The sequence below is a fragment of the Chenopodium quinoa genome, unplaced genomic scaffold, assembly GCF_001683475.1.
Source record: "Chenopodium quinoa cultivar QQ74 unplaced genomic scaffold, ASM168347v1, whole genome shotgun sequence".
Classification (NCBI taxonomy): domain Eukaryota; kingdom Viridiplantae; phylum Streptophyta; class Magnoliopsida; order Caryophyllales; family Amaranthaceae; genus Chenopodium; species Chenopodium quinoa.
The window spans coordinates 839022-855997 of NW_018744603.1; the positions used below are offsets into that span (position 1 = coordinate 839022).

General features: G+C 36.2%; 2 protein-coding genes and 2 long non-coding RNA genes across 6 annotated transcripts; all 4 read left to right on the forward strand.

Annotated features, from left to right (window-relative positions):
- The first annotated feature begins 5671 nt into the window (after positions 1–5671).
- Positions 5672–7696, forward strand: LOC110699928. 3 transcript variants are annotated; one of them, XR_002507025.1, is made up of 4 exons: positions 5672–6200; positions 7310–7363; positions 7459–7532; positions 7670–7696. It is a non-coding gene; the product is annotated as an uncharacterized LOC110699928 (long non-coding RNA). The 3 variants fall into 3 exon arrangements; XR_002507027.1 differs by having other exon boundaries at positions 7676–7695; XR_002507026.1 differs by lacking the exon at positions 5672–6200 and adding an exon at positions 6883–7227.
- Positions 7697–7707: 11 nt separating this feature from the next.
- On the forward strand, positions 7708–9042 carry LOC110699929. The gene is made up of 5 exons (XR_002507028.1): positions 7708–7756; positions 7950–8051; positions 8354–8423; positions 8511–8609; positions 8713–9042. It is a non-coding gene; the product is annotated as an uncharacterized LOC110699929 (long non-coding RNA).
- Positions 9043–13710: 4668 nt separating this feature from the next.
- LOC110699975 (zinc finger MYM-type protein 1-like) lies at positions 13711–14904 on the forward strand. Its single transcript, XM_021877462.1, has one exon. The coding sequence runs from the start codon at positions 13711–13713 to the stop codon at positions 14902–14904; it is 1194 nt and encodes a 397-aa protein (XP_021733154.1).
- Positions 14901–16178, forward strand: LOC110699976. The gene has a single exon (XM_021877463.1). The coding sequence runs from the start codon at positions 14901–14903 to the stop codon at positions 16176–16178; it is 1278 nt and encodes a 425-aa protein (XP_021733155.1).
- The last annotated feature ends 798 nt before the right edge of the window (positions 16179–16976 follow it).

Genomic DNA, 16976 nt, shown 5'->3' on the forward strand with positions numbered 1-16976 from the left:
ATAATAGAAATAAAAGGAACATAATTCTTACTCTGATTCTGTTTTCTTGCAACTATAAAATAATAAACGAGTTAATAACTTCAAGGAAAAATAATGAAAGAGAAAAGGTATGGACTCCTTGGAGTGCTTGAAAAGGGAATTTTGAAAGAGAAAACGTAGGCTAGTGTTTAGGCTAGAGCATAGAAGGGAGAAAAAGAGAGGATTAATTGATGCCTCGTACATCAGAAATGAGGGGGTATTTATAAAAAAAATGTGTAGAGGGAACACACGGAACCCTAAAAAGATAAAAACCCTACAAATATCACGGCAACACGGTAGAGAGCACCGTGACACGGTGCCAGGCACCGTCAGACGGGGGAAGTTTCCGTGACACGGTGGACAACAGTGTGACGCGGGAAATATTTAGGGTACGGGGAATAAAACACGTGAAGGGTTTACGCGAAAAGGACACGGAATTGCCTCGTGTCACATCACATGCACCGTGTCACAGGCATCCCACCGTACGCGATATTGGATCCCGTTACATGGTGCTTACTGCCATGACGCGAGAACCTGTAGTTCGTTTTTCTGTCCAAATTCATTTTTACCCTAATTTCGTTCAGCATTTTTAAGTGTCGATTGATAACTTCGGGCCATTTCTGATTTATTATTATTAATTGGGCCAAAATAATTAAATAAATATAATAAAAAAACCTTGGGCCAAAATAAAATAAAAAAGGTTTGGGCTAAAATTAAACATAAATTATGCTTTGACTAAACATCAAGACTGATCCATGGACTATTCAAACACTGAATTTAATTAAACACGATTTTTAAAGCTCTCTCGGGATTAAATACTAAACCCGACTAATAATGGCGGTAAAATATTGTTCATCATCAGGTTTGGTTTTGGGGAGACATTTTTAGGTGTCTACAGAAGCCCCTACTTTGACTGAGTTTGTAGAAATGTCAGTTTCGAAAACGATAGTCAAAGTAGTCGATAGGGACGGAGAATGATTTAAGACGTTTTGCGATCTTAAATCACTCTTTATACGTCGATACCTGCAGAAAATTTTTAGTTCTACAGATAAAAGAGTAAAGGGATAGAATATGTATCTGACACTAGTGTATCGTTGACAAAGGAGTGTGGCAGCTTCCTATGCTTGAAGGAATCCACCGGATGACGTTTGTTAAATGCTTTCCATGTCTGAGGAAAGCCGAATGATGAATTTGGTAGCTTTCTAAGCCTGAAGTAACCTACCGGATAATACTTTCCATGCCTGAGGATAGTCAACATATCGTTTTGGTGCTTTTCTATGCTTGAAGAAATACACCGATAATACTTTCCATGCTTGAGGAAAGACAACTTGGCGGCATTCTATACTTGAAGAAAAATCCACCGTAACGCTTTCCATGCTTGAGGAAAGCCGACTTGGCGGTTTTCTATACTTGAAGAAAAATTCACCGATAATGTTTTCCATGCTTGAGGAAAACGGACAACTGATATAATCGCTGAAATTTGCAAGTGTATGATGGTTCAATTATCCCCGAACGTGGGCCGCAGATGATTTACCTTCAAGTTCACTATCTGACTATATTAGGTACTTAAAGCGTCGAAAATGCAACCCTAATGCTTGTTAGAGGCAAATTGGTAATTTTGGTACCATTTAAATACCAATTAAAATGTTCCGCGCAATTCTGGTGAGAAAATAACTGACCAAAAGTCGCGGAAAATCGTTCCAACTTGGTCAAAGATGCTAAAATATCTGCCAGAAGCTTGAAAGGAGCGTGCAGGACAAATAAAAAGGCACCGCGCCATGTAGACAAATCCCGCGACACGGTGCTCCAGTTCCGTCAGACGGTGGAAATCCCTGTGATGCGGGATCCCTTTTTTTTATTGAAATTGTCAAGGCGCCACGATTACAACACTGTGCCACAAGCACGAATGCCGTTACGTGGTAACGATATTCGTGGCATGGGAACGAAAGAGTGTAACGGTTATTTTTTTTTTCCTTTAAGTATCAGCTGCTGCTTCCCATTTGTCGCCATTTTCATTCTCAATTTCTCAATTTTTTTTTTATTTTTTCTATTTTGACGTCTCCGGCCACCGTGCCACGAAGCCCAGAACTGTCACTCGTCAGGTTCCACAGTGACGTGGCTCTAGTCACCATGACACGGTGTCTGTTCTTGGTGCGTGAGAACTTGTTTTGCCGTTTTCTCGCCGTTGCTGCTACTACCTGAGCTCCGCTGCTTCCCGCAACTGTTGCCTAAGCTCCGCCTCTTTCCAGGATTCACTGTGACACGGAGAAGCTTTACCGTGCCACGGCGTTGGACCACTGTGTCGTGGTGGTTGTTGCACCATTTCAGCGGGTTTTTCGAGCTTTTGTAGCTCAAATCTCCACCAAATTCGCTCCAATTTTTTTGCTAATTTCCTCATTTTCTATTTCTCACAAGGATCTATGTAAGTTTCCTTTGCTTTTGTCTCAAAATTTGTTGTAAATTCCATACTTGCTTGAAACCCTAAAAAAATCAAATTGGGTTGTTTTTAATTTTGAGCTTCCATGTCAAAATTCTTGCTATGAATTGACTTGTATATGAATGTATGTGTGTTTGTGAGCAATTTGACACCAAGTTTGTGTGTTTTGGTGAGAAATTCAGCAAATCACCATTTTTGGTACTACTTGTGTGAAATGGTGTTCTTGTTGTTCATGTTTATACTTTTGCACTTGAAATGGTGATATATTAGTTGTAGATCTTGTAAAATATGCCATGATGTGCCGATTTATCGTTCTTGTGCAATATTTGAAACATGCTCTGTTTTGTGTATGTACTATATTGTCATGGAGAATATAGTATCATGCAATTAGGAGAACATAGTATTAGTTCGTCATGGATAAACAAAATACTAGAAATAATTCCATTAATTTGCTAATTTTTAGCCTTGAGGTAAAAATTTCGCGTATAATAGAAAATGCAACTTGAGGTAGCTGTTAAGTCGCTTTTGAATAAATAACTAAATGCCTTAGGAAATGATGCTAAATATTTATATATATTTTTTTTTGTAATAGCATGCCTATACAACGGGCTCACAATCTTTCTACTCGTGGCCGGCGTCAGGCTTTTCGGGAGGACACTCCCAAAGTTCCTGAGGGCATGGACGACGATGCCCTAGAGACCAAGCCTCGCCCTTCTTCGAGTAGGGGTAGGTGGATTCCACCTCCGTGGACACCAGACGAGTAGGTTTTCTGCCGTGAGAACCACGTTTCTCACCGTCCACTTGCCGGCATAGTCGATGGCACGCTTCGCCATCATGGATCTGGAGCTGGAGATTTGGTTCCCCGGCTATATAGGATTATCACGAGGGATCCTGTTACGAATGCCTTATGGGAATCTGATGGCTTAGGAGATTTTTATTCGGCGGTCGTAGGGTTTTGGAGCCCCCGGGGTTGTGGCCCGACAGTAGGTCGTGCGTTGTTGGAGTATTTTTGGGATACTACCAACACTTTTCACTTCGCTTGGGGGGAGATGACAGTGACCCCCCTTGATTTTAGCATGATCAGCGGCTTACGCTTCACCGAGCGGGTCGTAGCGCAGATTCCTAACCTTACTTGGGGGGCGGGTGAGGTAGCAGATTTGTTAGGTCCGGTCTTTCAGCATATCAGGACTCAGCCGATGCCTCGAGGTGGTCTTAAAAGCGGGCGATCGGAGTTGGCTTCTGTTTTGGCATGTAGCTTTGACATGGATGAGACATCACCTGAGCAGCGAGTGCGGATCTTCATTTTGATTCTCATTTCCGTGACTCTTTCTCCTGATAGGAGTTCACGTGCGCTCGTTTGCTACCTTCCTTCTTTGGTCAGGATCAGCGAGATAGGATTCTATAGTTGGGCCAGCCTTGGATATGCCGATCTTCTCTCGTCGCTACGTCATGGTTGTATGCAGCAGAATGACCAGACCCCTGTCATTGTCTACGGTTTATGGAGAGTCGTAGAGGTGACGATATTTCCTCTTCTTGTTTTGTTTTAACCTATTTAACTCATGTGCTTAGAGACTACTTTTAATTTCAGCTGTGATTCTATGATTAATTTCCGGGATTGGCCCCTTGACGGCGTCGTGGAGCGGTCCATGACTTCCCTATCGGAGCTAGCTGGCGTGACCGAGGTGAGTCACGAGTGGGGTCCATCCCTGCGCTGCGCTGCTGCACTGAGGCACCTCTTCCGTTGGTGTAAGAATTGATTTTGCAACATGTTATTCTTTACCTTGACGTTATTTTCGGCGTTCATTGCAACTTTATATGGTTTTCAGGTTGCTGTTGAGATCCAGTATTGGCCTTGGGCTGGGATGACTGATCTTCCCGAGGCCTTGCGGCTTTCAGCATACCGTACTGTTTTTTTTGGTACTGGACGCTTTGCTTGGTATTTTGGGGAGCGTGTTGTTCATCAGCACAGTGCTGATCGCTTTGTGGTGTCCTTGCCTCCACCGGAGTCGATGCTGGACTCACGTTTGCTTAGGGAGTTGATAAAAGGAGAGAGTGCTACACTTTTCCTTGGCAGGAGCTTGTGCGTATGGAAGGAGATTATTCGTAGGACTTGCTTCCCTCTTTGGCTCCTCCACCCCGTCTTCTTGGGGTATGATGTTTTTGAGAATTTTGTCGCTAGTCTCTGTTTAAACCGTCGAATAACCTGATTATTCGATCATATTTTCAGACGACTGTTCACTATGTGGAGAAGATTGAGGTCCCGCCTCAATCCGTCCGTTACCCGAGGCCGATCGGTATTACTAAGGATCATATTGCTGACGCGTCAGAGGGTTTCGGACAGGTACATGAGTCTTTGCCTAATGTGTTTGAGCTGATAAGCTTTTTGACACATTATTGATCCTTTTTAATACCGCATGTTACTGATTTTTCTTTACTTTGTTCTCAACCTATGCACCCGGAGATGATGGGATTCATGAAGCTAGTTGACGTTTTGAAGTACTGCATCATCATGCTTCGGCGTGGTGCGAGTTATCGGGGCGGTTCTAGCGATGTTCTTGAGGTATGTTCACTTTTTTCCATTTTTACCATTTGTTCTATCTTGTACCATTGACATCTTTTGATTTTGTGTATTTCAGGAGCGACATAAATCCCGCTCGTGCTAGAGGCATAGAGGCTTGGACGAGGGGGAGCCTAGTCGCGTAAGACAATCTCCCAAGGTTCGTTGCCATTCTCAGTCTCAGCGGCAACCTCAGTCTTCTCAGACGTTTCAGGAGACTTAGTGGCACTAGTAGAAAAAAGCTCATTTGCGTCGCCATATTTGCGTCACTCATTCTAAAGAACGAAGCAAATGCGTATTTTTACCCTCCTTTAAAGTTATTTGCGTCGCTTGTTATTAAAGAAGCGACGCAAAAAACAAGTGTATGTTAGCTTTCTATCATTTGCGTCGCTCCTATTTATTGAAGCGACGCAAATAATAAACTTATTTGCGTCACGCATTTACTGACAAGCGACGCAAATAAGGCAGTGAATAAATTACGTCACTCCTTTAATAAATGAGTGACGCAAATAACAAATTTTCAGCATTTCAGATTTTGTTATTTGCGTCGCATTTTTATTATAAAGTGACGCTAATAACTCTGATGCACTTTAGGTTATTCTTTTTGACCTTAGCTTTTCACGCCTACCTTTCACTAATTCACTAAACATAAAGAAAAAAACAGAGTTGCAACAAATTCAACATCCAAAATCGACCCTTCAATCCAACAAATTCGCCCAAAAAACACCCACAAATTCGCTCAAAAAACTGCAATTCCCCAGCAAATTCAACATCCAAAATCGCAATCAAGTTCAACACCCATAATCGGCAGCAAATCCGAGCAATTTCGAGCAAAAATTTAGACCAAAAACCCTAATTATTTTGAATCCTTAAACCCCAGAAAAATTGATTATTTTCGACCAAAAATCCCCCATTTCGAGCAAAAAATGTACTCAATTCCATACGAATTCGAACCCTAGAAACCCCAAAAAATTCAATTAAAAATCCTGCTGAAAAAATTCGAGCAATAACTGAAATTTTTGAGTGGAAAAATCGCTGAATTTTCGCCCCCAAATACCCGAGGAAGTTCAAGCAAATTACAGAAGTGTTGAATTTTTGAATTTTCGAGTGGAAAAATTGCTTAATTTCGCCCCCAAAAATCGATTTTGGCTCGACATTGTTGAATTTTTGAAATCAAGTTCACCTATGGTAAGATTGCTTCTATTTATGTTCAATCTTTTGATGGTAGATAGAATGTAGCATTTAACTTGAACAATGACTTAGTTTAATTTCAAGTTTAGTGTCAGTTCACTAATTAGAAATTATATGGAAGATTTAATTGAATTTTTATAATTTCAGTCATAATAATAATTATAATACACATAATAATAATTAAGAACACAATTACTAGGTCATCTGATAATGGAATACACATAATAATTCTTGGCTAATTGCATTGAAAATTGGAAATGTATGTACTTAAATTGACTGATAAATTGCCCAAGAGAACTTTCTTGGAATAATTATGGATGGGTGTACCCAGAATTCCGCTTTCGCCGTCTTTACATATGGTAGGATAATTTAATTACTATAACTCCGTTACTGCAATTTGAGCGTATAGCTTGTTAAACACCCAAAAAAGTGAAATAATTTTCAGTTACAAAATTCAATTTACAAAAAACTAGAAATAATCATGCATGTAGATGTTGCATGTGATAGTAGTGTAGGAAAATTAATCAAAACTTGGTTGTTAATTATGGGTTTAATTATTTTAACTGGTGGGTATTTGAAGGGGCAGAGTTTTATATACTACCAAGTATGCCACAAATTTCAGTTTCAGAACTGATGCTTGTGAAAAGTGTGCTATGTTGGGTTGATAAAACAATGGCTCTAAGCGTGGACAAATGGTTAGCTTTATATTTTCTCCATTACTTTATAAAAGACTAGGAACTATAAAGTGAAAAGAGGAAAAGGCGTTGGGTACGTGATATTGGAGTATCATCATCCATTTTAGTCCATCTAATTATTAGGAATCTCAAAAGATAAGCTGGTTGGATTTAGTCCATTGAATGCTAATGGAGTTATCTTAAAACTAGTTTCCAGTTTCCTTGACTGTTTTTCCAATCAAAGTTTTCTGTTTTGGCTACCTCTCTTAAAACTGGCAAATCTGATACTGATTTGTTAGTGAGTTGGTGCTTGGCAAGGCAGTAGGCAAACTCAGCTTATGTATTACTCCGTATGTGGTTCCTTATTTAACCGCTCTTGTTTGGCATATGATTGGTTTTTGAAGAAGGCATTATTAACCCTAGTTTTTGTAGGGACTGTTTTCCGTGAGCCAATCTTGTGTAAGAACATTCCTAGGATTGTTTCTGGTATGTTTATTTGCCTTTCAAATCGTTCTTACCGTCATGCTCTTTTAAATCATAACACTGTCACTCATGTCCTTTGACTTCTTTTGTATTGGCAGACATGCTTTTGGTGATCAATATCGAGCCACTGATACACTCATCCCAGGTCTTGGAAAGCTTAAATTGCTATTCGGTATGAATTTAGACCCTGTGGTCTCTTTAATTGTGTCTGCATTTTATAGTCAATTCTCAGTAGGAAAGCAGCACAGGTAAATCACTGTCTACAGAATATAATATAATCCTTGATAAGTGGATTTTATTATCATGCAGTCCCAGAGGATGGAAACTGGAAAGGATATTGATGTACACGACTTTAAAGGGCCTGGAGTCGCATTGGCAATGTATAACATTGATTCGGTATGTCTTATTGCTCTAGCATTTATTTCACATGGCAGATTAAGTTGGACCTAGCATTTAACACTCGTTTCAGGTCTTCAAGTTTTACACCATGATTGGCTAATAAGAAATGCTGAATAACAACTTTTATGTCACATGGCAGATTAAGTTGAATCAACTATGTTGGTGTAATATATGTAATTTTTTATGGCAGATTCTTAATTATGCGGAAGTGAATTCCACAAGTTGCTCGAGGTTCTGGTTGTGGACAAACGATTAAGCCGGTAGTACACATACGAGATTGTCTTCACTTGTGGTATATATATCTGAACCATTCTTTGCAATATTAACTTATTTGTTCTGGTTGGTATAATGATTGTGAATTGTATGAGATTTTTAATTGTGATATAATTGATTGGAATTGCAATAATACTTGCATCATTGGCTTAGATACCCGTTCAGGGCTTACTCATTAGGAGTAAGTCTTGAATAGTCCTCGGTTTGGGACTGTTCTTGAATGTTTTATCTCATTTAGGTGGTAACTACTTGAATTGTTTTGGGTCTAAGAAGATCATGGCTCACTATTTCCCGATTTGGGACTGTTCTTCAAATGTGTAGTGCTTTTCGAAGTTTTAAGGCATTAAGTGGACAATCTAGGGGAAGTAAATTGACATGGCATTTGGGACAGGTTACCTTAATTTCTTACCCTAACTTTTAGTTTCTTAATAATTGAAGTATAGCAATTTAATTCAACTTACAAATATATTACATGTAGTGTCCTCAACAATTGGGTGGACGTGAGTGTGGCTACTACGTCATGCATTATATGTACGAAATACTTGAACATCACCATAGCAGTGAAGATCTTATTCAGGTATGAGTTGTCAAATATTTCATTTTTGTTTGATAAATACAATTTGATATTAGCTACAATCTTGAATTAAAACTTTCCTCTTGTATATTTGTTGTGTTGATAGGATTTTTCAAGAACTACACCGTACACCGAGGAGGAGATAAATGAGATCCGAGATATTTGGGCAGAGTATTTTATATGTAATGTTGAACTTTAGATTTACCACTTAGCGCATGTTTGACTCTTGTTTTGGATTATAGGCTTGAAATTAAGTAATTTGGTTAATTGGTGTTGGGATGATGAGTATAATGTCTATGATATTGAGATGTAAATTATTGGACAGGTTGTTAATATAATGCCGTCATTCCCAATTTTATGGGTAGGCCAAATTACAAAGGAGACTCTGCCGAAATTTACATTTGCATTATTCAATAATATTGCATTTTAATTTCAATTATATTAGCGTTAGCATATTACTTTATACCTAGGAAAACAGGTACTACAAACATATACAAGGAAATTATTATATTATAATTAAAAAAAAAAATTCACCTCATTTGCGTCACTCATTAAATAAACAAAAAATAAGTTAATTGGGAGAGTCATTTGCGTCGCTTGTTTATAAAGGAGCGACGCAAATAACAAAAAACGTTTATCTGAAGAGTCATTTGCGTCGCTTTATTATAAAGGAGCGACGCAAATGACTAAAAATAAGTTTATCAGAAAAGTCATTTGTGTCTCTCTTAACAAAAAATAAGTTAATCAGAAAAGTCATTTGCGTCGCTCCTTTATAAAAGAGTGACGCAAATGACAAAAAATAAGTTTATCAGAAAAGTCATTTGCGTCGCTTATTTATAAAGGAGCGACGCAAATGACAAAAAATAAGTTTATCAAAAAAGTCATTTGCGTCGCTCCTTTATAAAGGAGCGACGCAAATGACTCTTTTTTGCGTCGCGCCTAGGAGCGACGCAAATGACTCAAAAGTCATTTGCGTCGCGAGCAGTTGCGTCGCTCATAGAAGCGACGCAAATACACTATAAATGAGCGACGCAAATAAGCCTTTTTCTACTAGTGTGGCAGCAGTCTCAGCCTTCCCAGCCATTCCAACACTTTCAGGGTTAGTCGCAGCGGCCTTCATCTTCCCAGCCTTCACAGCCTTAGTTCAGGCCAATCATTACTCATGTGGACCAGGGTTTATACGTGGAGTCGCCAAAAAACTGTAGGGAATATTTCAATCATTACCCCAAACTTGAACCCCATTGTGATCATACACTTAAGCATGGTGGCGTCCAAAGGGAAAGAAGCTAGAGCAAAAGAGTCGTCAACAAGTTTTAGGAACTTGTAAACCGTTCACATGATGAAGGTTACACCCCCTTAACGATCCATGAGATCGTCAACTCCAATAGGTCTGGAAAGACTGGAAGTTCGGGGATGAAGGTACAAATTCAATCTAAACGAGAAAGAACCTGCCCTAATATTAGGCCTCTACTTTATTCTTCTCGTATTCATGTGCGCTTTCTGACTAAAATACAATCATTAGGTTTACCCTAAACCTATTTAATCTATGTTGGTTGAATATTAATGCACAAATAAAACTATTATTGGCGATCACTTAAATTATAATCAAATTAACCCTAAACAAGATTATTAATAATCTTATTAAGTGTGATTACAAGTACAAATTCCCTTTAAACATGCATAAAAAGTGTGATAAAGCAATAACAATAAATAAAATCAAGCAACACAATAATCATAACATTCATAATAATCATAATTAAAAATTATCATGAATCATAAAAATAATCATCATCATGTTAAATCATAATAATAGCAAGATCCTAGCATGATACTAACAAGATTAATAACAAACCCTAGCATGTCACTAAACAATAAAGATAAAAGTTTTAGCCCTAACATGATACTAACATGCTATTAGGAAAGAGAATATGAAGCATCACAGAAATCATAATTGATATTAGAAACTTATTCTTTACCCTAAACATCATACTAAGAAAAGCATCTTAACATGATACTAGAATCAAAATAACAATCTAAGCATGATTTTTATATCAAAATATCAATTAAACAATTAAAGTACTTACATGGATGCCTCGTACCTCTTCCTAATAACAAAATACACGTTAGTAACTTCAACGAAAATAATAAATCAATCAATTGAATTAAATAATTGAAATAAAGATTAAGAAAATTTAGACTAGATTTGGGACAAAAGCCTCAAAAATATCAAACCTTTCACGTCTAGGGTGAAGGCAACTTCGAACTTGGCTAGGTGTGTCTAGATCTTGTGAATGCGGAATTTTTTTTTTGTGAAAAGTTGGTTTAGAAAAAGAGAGAAAGAGTTATCAAGAATTTCTTGATGAGTGTTGGTGAGAATTAGATGGAGACTTGATGGAAAGTTGATGATTGAAAACGGAGATTTGAGGACGCTATTTATAATGAAAACAGTCCGGATATGATAAAAATGAATTGGAGTTTGAAAAGGAATTAAACACGCCGTTGTCGCCGCGCGACAGGGTTTGTTGCCGTCCGGCGCTGCAAAGACAGTTTTTGCGGAGTTTGTTTTTATCATATCTTTTGATCCAGAAGTCCAAATAAGGCATATAATATATCGTTGGAAAGCTCTTGAAGTCTTCTAACCCAATTAGTATCAGATTAAAATTATTTGCTGATAAAAGATATGGCCGAAATAGTGGAAGGGTATCAGTTTTGGATAGAGTTTCATATCTCATTCATATCTTTTTCTTTATAGCTCGGAATTAATATTATAATATATCATTGGAAAGATAATTTCAAGATCTATAAAACCATATAAAATTTAGATGAAGATTATGAGGCATGAAATTAATATCTGAATATTTTCCATCTCGTACAAAACAAGGATTCTTAAAAGGAGTAGTTTTATTCAATTTCAAACTCTTTGAAACATAATTAACAATCCTAACTCTATTAGGATTCAAAAGAACCTGCTAGAGTATTCTAAAAGACTATAATCAATCCTAATAGCTTTAGGAATGATAATTAATAATAGGCCCTCCTCTAGATCACTGGGCCGTATGTAAGAACCAAATCAAGTCCAGTTTAGTATTTTGGCTATAACTTACTAATTATTCATCGGAATTGGGCTTATAATATATCATTGGAAAGCTTTTTTCGAGCCCTATCCAACTACACTGTTATTGGACTCTTTTCATGGACCAAACTAAACTGGATTGGCTATTTTCATAAAATAAAATAGGTTTTCGAAAACAGAAGGAGAGAATTTAATAAAAACTAACCGCAACACTAGACTTTCCACACTTTCACTTCATTTGATAATGATTCGACGTGAAAGGTATTCATCACCGGGTTTGGTTTTGGGGAGACACGCATGGGTGTCTATAGTTCGCCTTGTTTGCCATTACTGGTAAGCAGTCTTAATTTCAGGTGTGGAGTTGTTTGTGCGCATGCTAGAGTCGGGATGAGATTACATAGTTAGGAGTTAAATTTTATTTTATGACCGGACAAGTTTTTATTGAAGTAAATTGAAACAGCTTTTATGGTTATTCATTTAATTAATAAAAGTTAGTTATATTTCGCAGCAACTTGAGTATTTATTTAAGCCTTACGTTTTCATGTGGCGGTAATACACCCACGTCTATCTCTACGATATTTGTATACGTATAAATATAGTATTTATGTAGAGGAAGATTTGGGGTTGTTACATATGAACTCTTCAACGAATTAAAAGGTAGAAATCATAATGTAAACATGCTTATTATTCTTTCAATCATATAAACTTTTATTTACTACTGAGATTGAATAAACTTAGTAATCTATGAAGTGTCAATCCTCACCCAGAGTTCAGAATCCAAAATGCTATTCAAACTCTTTTGTATATTCATTTTCATGCTTTATAAGCAAATACTTCCTCCAATTCATATTATTTTCATAGCAAGTTTATTAGCCTTTATAAACTTAAGGAACTTCATGCTCATATGTGTGAGTGCTATTATGTTCGTAGACATACACTATAATATATAATTGAATTCAACCGCACATATATAAATCAATATTTCAACATTTAAATCATCTTAGTATGTTTCATAATAGTGTATAATAAGATTACTAACATATCATATTAGCGGGAAAAACCATACTTGAGATAATCCATACGATTGAATTAGGACTTGAGATAATTCATACGATGTTTATGAATGCTTACGAATGCTTTGTGAATATTTGGGGAAAACCATACTTGAGACATAAAATCTTATTCTTATTCATAAAATGGAACAAATAAATCTTTTAATCCTATGTAACAAATATTCACAAATCATTCATAAACATTTGAGACATAAAATCTAATTCTTATTCTTACTGCATAAGTAGCAGGGGCGGAAGATAGTAGGGGCCAAAGGGGGCCAAGGCCCCCCTCAAGTGAATTGCTTTACATTGGTAATATTTGGATTTTAGTACAAGTAAAAGTATAAAAAATTCATGTGGCCCCCGCCAAACAAATAAAAAAAATTAATACAAAACCAAACTCACACTTTATGTACTAATATTAACGCATGTGATGAGTTTGGTACTTGATATTTCTAGATTCTACTATATTATATTGTTAGATAAGACAAAATATAAATATTGCAACTAAATAAAAATAAAAGATAAAAGAATTATCTAATAAAAAAATAACAACTTACAAACATTACAATTCACTTCAACACAAAATTACAAAAGGAAAGCAGTGAAAACCCCCAAAGTGACGAAACAAACAGTACATATCACCATTGAAGTTTCTTGCTTGTTGTTGTTGATTTTCCTTAATTCATGTAATTTAATTATCAATTTCTACTTAATCTTGTTTGTTTACTTCAATTTTCATATTAATTACAGGTTTAGTGTGTTGAATAAATAGTTAGAGTGAGATTTTGAATTAGAAATTTTGGGGTTTAATACTCTAATTGTATATGTAAATCAGTAAATGTGTAAATCCAAACAATTATATGAAAATTGTGAATAATTAGAATAATTAATACAATTGCAATTATACTTGATATATTGCCCAATAATCATTAGATTTTATTATGCTTTTTTTGCTGTTAATTTTTGTAATTTAGGAATGACAAAGAGGACTATCACTTCTTATTTTCTTCCACAAAAAAAGGGCAGGGGTGATGAAGATATACCTGTTGTTGAGCCAAATCAGCCAATTATCATTGATAATGAAGAAGTCGAACGTAATATTAATAATGACAATGTTGATGAGCAAATGCCTAATGAAGAAGGTATTGGTCTTGATTTTTTAATGCGTGATCCTGGGTTGCGTAAGCAAATTGAGACATATGATTCAGATGAAAAAGATTTGATTAGGAGATCTTACATTGATTTTGGGCCATATCAACCTAAACTTGATAATTATCCATACTCTGGTTCCGAAAAACACCCACGTAGGTTCCAAAAAAGTTGGTTTGTGAAGTTTCCTTGGTTAGAGTATTCTCCCACAATGGATGCTGCTTATTGTTTCTATTGCTTTCTTTTTGCTAAAAAGCCTCTTGGAAGATGTGGTTCGGATACATTCACAGTGAAGGGCTTTAAAAATTGGAAGAAAGTAAATAATGGGAAGGATGGTGCATTTTTGTGTCACATGGGGAAAGATTCCAATTCTGCTCATAACTTTTCAACAAAGTGTTATTTTAATCTCAAAAATCAATCCGCTCACATTGAGAAATTAGTAGAGAAAGTAACTGCAGAGGAGATTGTCAAGAATCGTTTACGCCTTAAGACATCAATAGATGCTGTTAAATGGTTAACTTTCCAAGCTTGTGCATTTAGAGGGCATGATGAACGTTCTAGTTCAATTAATCAAGGGAACTTCTTGGAGATGCTAAAACTTTTAGCATCATATAATAAAGATGTTGATTCGGTTATTTTGGATAATGCCCCAAAGAATGCCAAATACACTTCTCCACTAATCCAAAAGGAGATTCTACATGTTTATGCAAGAAAAGTGCAAAATAGTATACGTGAGGAAATTGGTGATGCAAAGTTTTGTTTGATTGTTGATGAGTCTAGGGACATTTCTAAGAAAGAACAAATGGCATTAGTAGTGAGATATGTTGATAGAAGTGGATTGGTAAGAGAGCGATTTTTGGATTTGGTCCATGTCAAAGACACTACATCAAAAACATTAAAAAGGGAAATTTGTGCTGTCTTGTCTCATCATAACCTTAACCTTCAAAATATTAGAGGTCAAGGGTATGACGGTGCAAGTAATATGCGTGGAGAGTGGAATGGGTTACAAGCTTTATTATGAAGGAGTGTCCTTATGCCTATTACATTCATTGTTTGGCACATCAACTACAACTAGCTCTTGTTGCTGCATCTAGGGAAGTGCCACAGATTCATACTTTCTTTCAACAATTGATTTTTGTTGTTAATGTGGTCACTAGCTCTTCAAAGCGACATGACGAGTTACAAGCAACTCAATTGGCTGAAATTGAACATCTAGTTGAGATTGAGGGGCTTGAGACGGGAAAAGGTCTCAATCAAATCGGTACATTACAACGACCAGGTGATACTAGATGGAGCTCGCATTACAAGTCAATATCTAGTTTGTTAAGAATGTATTGTGCTACTCGCTTAGTTCTTGCTAACATAGCTAGTGAAGGAACAACTTATGCTCAGAGAGGAGATGCTCTTAATGGATTTAAGTTGTTAATGTCATTTGAATTCGTATTTAACATACATGTTGTGAAGGAGATTATGGCCATCACCGATGGACTTTGTCAAGCACTACAATTGAAGACCCAAGATATTGTAAATGCAATGCATTTAGTTTGCACTACAAAGACATTACTTCAAACTTTAAGGAATGATGGGTGGGAGAGTTTGCTACATAATGTTAAAGTTTTTTGTGAGAAAAATGGTGTTACAGTTCCCGACATGGACTCTCCTTATGTTGATGTGCTTAAATCTATAAGGCAACAATCAAGACAAAAAGACAATGTGACAATGGAACATCACTATAGAGTTGATATATTTATGGCTGCTATAGATCGTCAATTGCAAGAGCTAAACGCAAGATTTAGTGAGCGAGCTACTGAACTTCTCATTTTAAGTGCGGCCTTGAATCCAAGAGATGGTTACAAGTCATTCAATATAGAGCATATTTGCAAGCTAGCTCGAGATTTTTATCCTATTGATTTCACAGAACATGAGAAAGATCATTTGAGTTATGAATTGCAACATTATTGGCTTGATATTCCTATTCATCCAGTGTTGAAGAACTTAACTACTCTTGGTGATTTATGTCAAGGATTAGTGACTACAGAAAAAATAAAAGATTATCCTCTTGTTTCAAGGTTAATTCGTCTCGTATTAACTCTTCCAGCATCTACTGCAACAACTGAGAGAGCTTTTTCAGCCATGAAGATAGTGAAAACAAACCTTCGAAGTAAGATGGAGGACGATTTTTTGAAGGACTACTTAATAGTGTATATAGAAAAGGAGATAGCGGAAACACTTAGTGAAGATGCCATCATTGATGCTTTTTATATGATGAAAGAGAGACGAGCACAACTAAAATGATATAAGATAAATGATAAGGTATGTTTTTCTTCATGTAGTACTATGGTAATTTTTTTGGAATATGTTCTATAACTCTATATTCATTGCTTATATAAAATATATTTTTGTTGTTGTGATATGTGGATTAATAAATTGATGTGTGAAAATGTTCATTATTTTTATCGTCATCGTAGTTCCCTTTACTTTGGCCCCCGTTAAATAAAATTCCTGGTTCCGCCCCTGATAAGTAGTATACTAGTGTATAGATATTAGACTTGGTACTACCTTACTTAGTCTTTTGCCAAACTACACCTTTTGGTTGTTCTTACAAGCACATATAAATAACTAGTATCATCTCGAAAAATAAATAAATAAATTTAGCATATACTCCATGATCAACAATTCCATTGTCTATGTCTTTAGATCAGGGTGGAAGTTTAACAGCTTGAATCATTCAAACTAAACAAACAAATCCATAATCTATCAAGACAAATAATAATTAAGGTCCATAATCAAATATGATGTATCAATGGACACAAGTATTAGTAAAGATAACAAACATGTAATAAGTTAATCAAGTTTGGTAACCCAAAATCAGCAGGCAAAATCTTGAAATAGATAAATTATAATGACCTAATTTGTTTATATCTTACATAAAATCAATTACGGAACATATAATAGAAAGCAACCAAACTTATCCAGATCTAGGATAAATTTCAAGGTAACTAAAATCAAGGAAATAATTTATCCAACTAGCTTTGCAAAAATAAAATTAAAATATGGCACATAGGGTAAATTGACAAAACCACTCCTCACCAA

What these genes read in the sequence shown, in the direction of transcription:
- LOC110699975 (XM_021877462.1), top strand. Translation starts at nt 13,711, where the DNA reads ATGACAAAGAGGACTATCACTTCTTATTTTCTTCCACAAAAAAAGGGC.
- LOC110699976 (XM_021877463.1), top strand. Translation starts at nt 14,901, where the DNA reads ATGAAGGAGTGTCCTTATGCCTATTACATTCATTGTTTGGCACATCAA.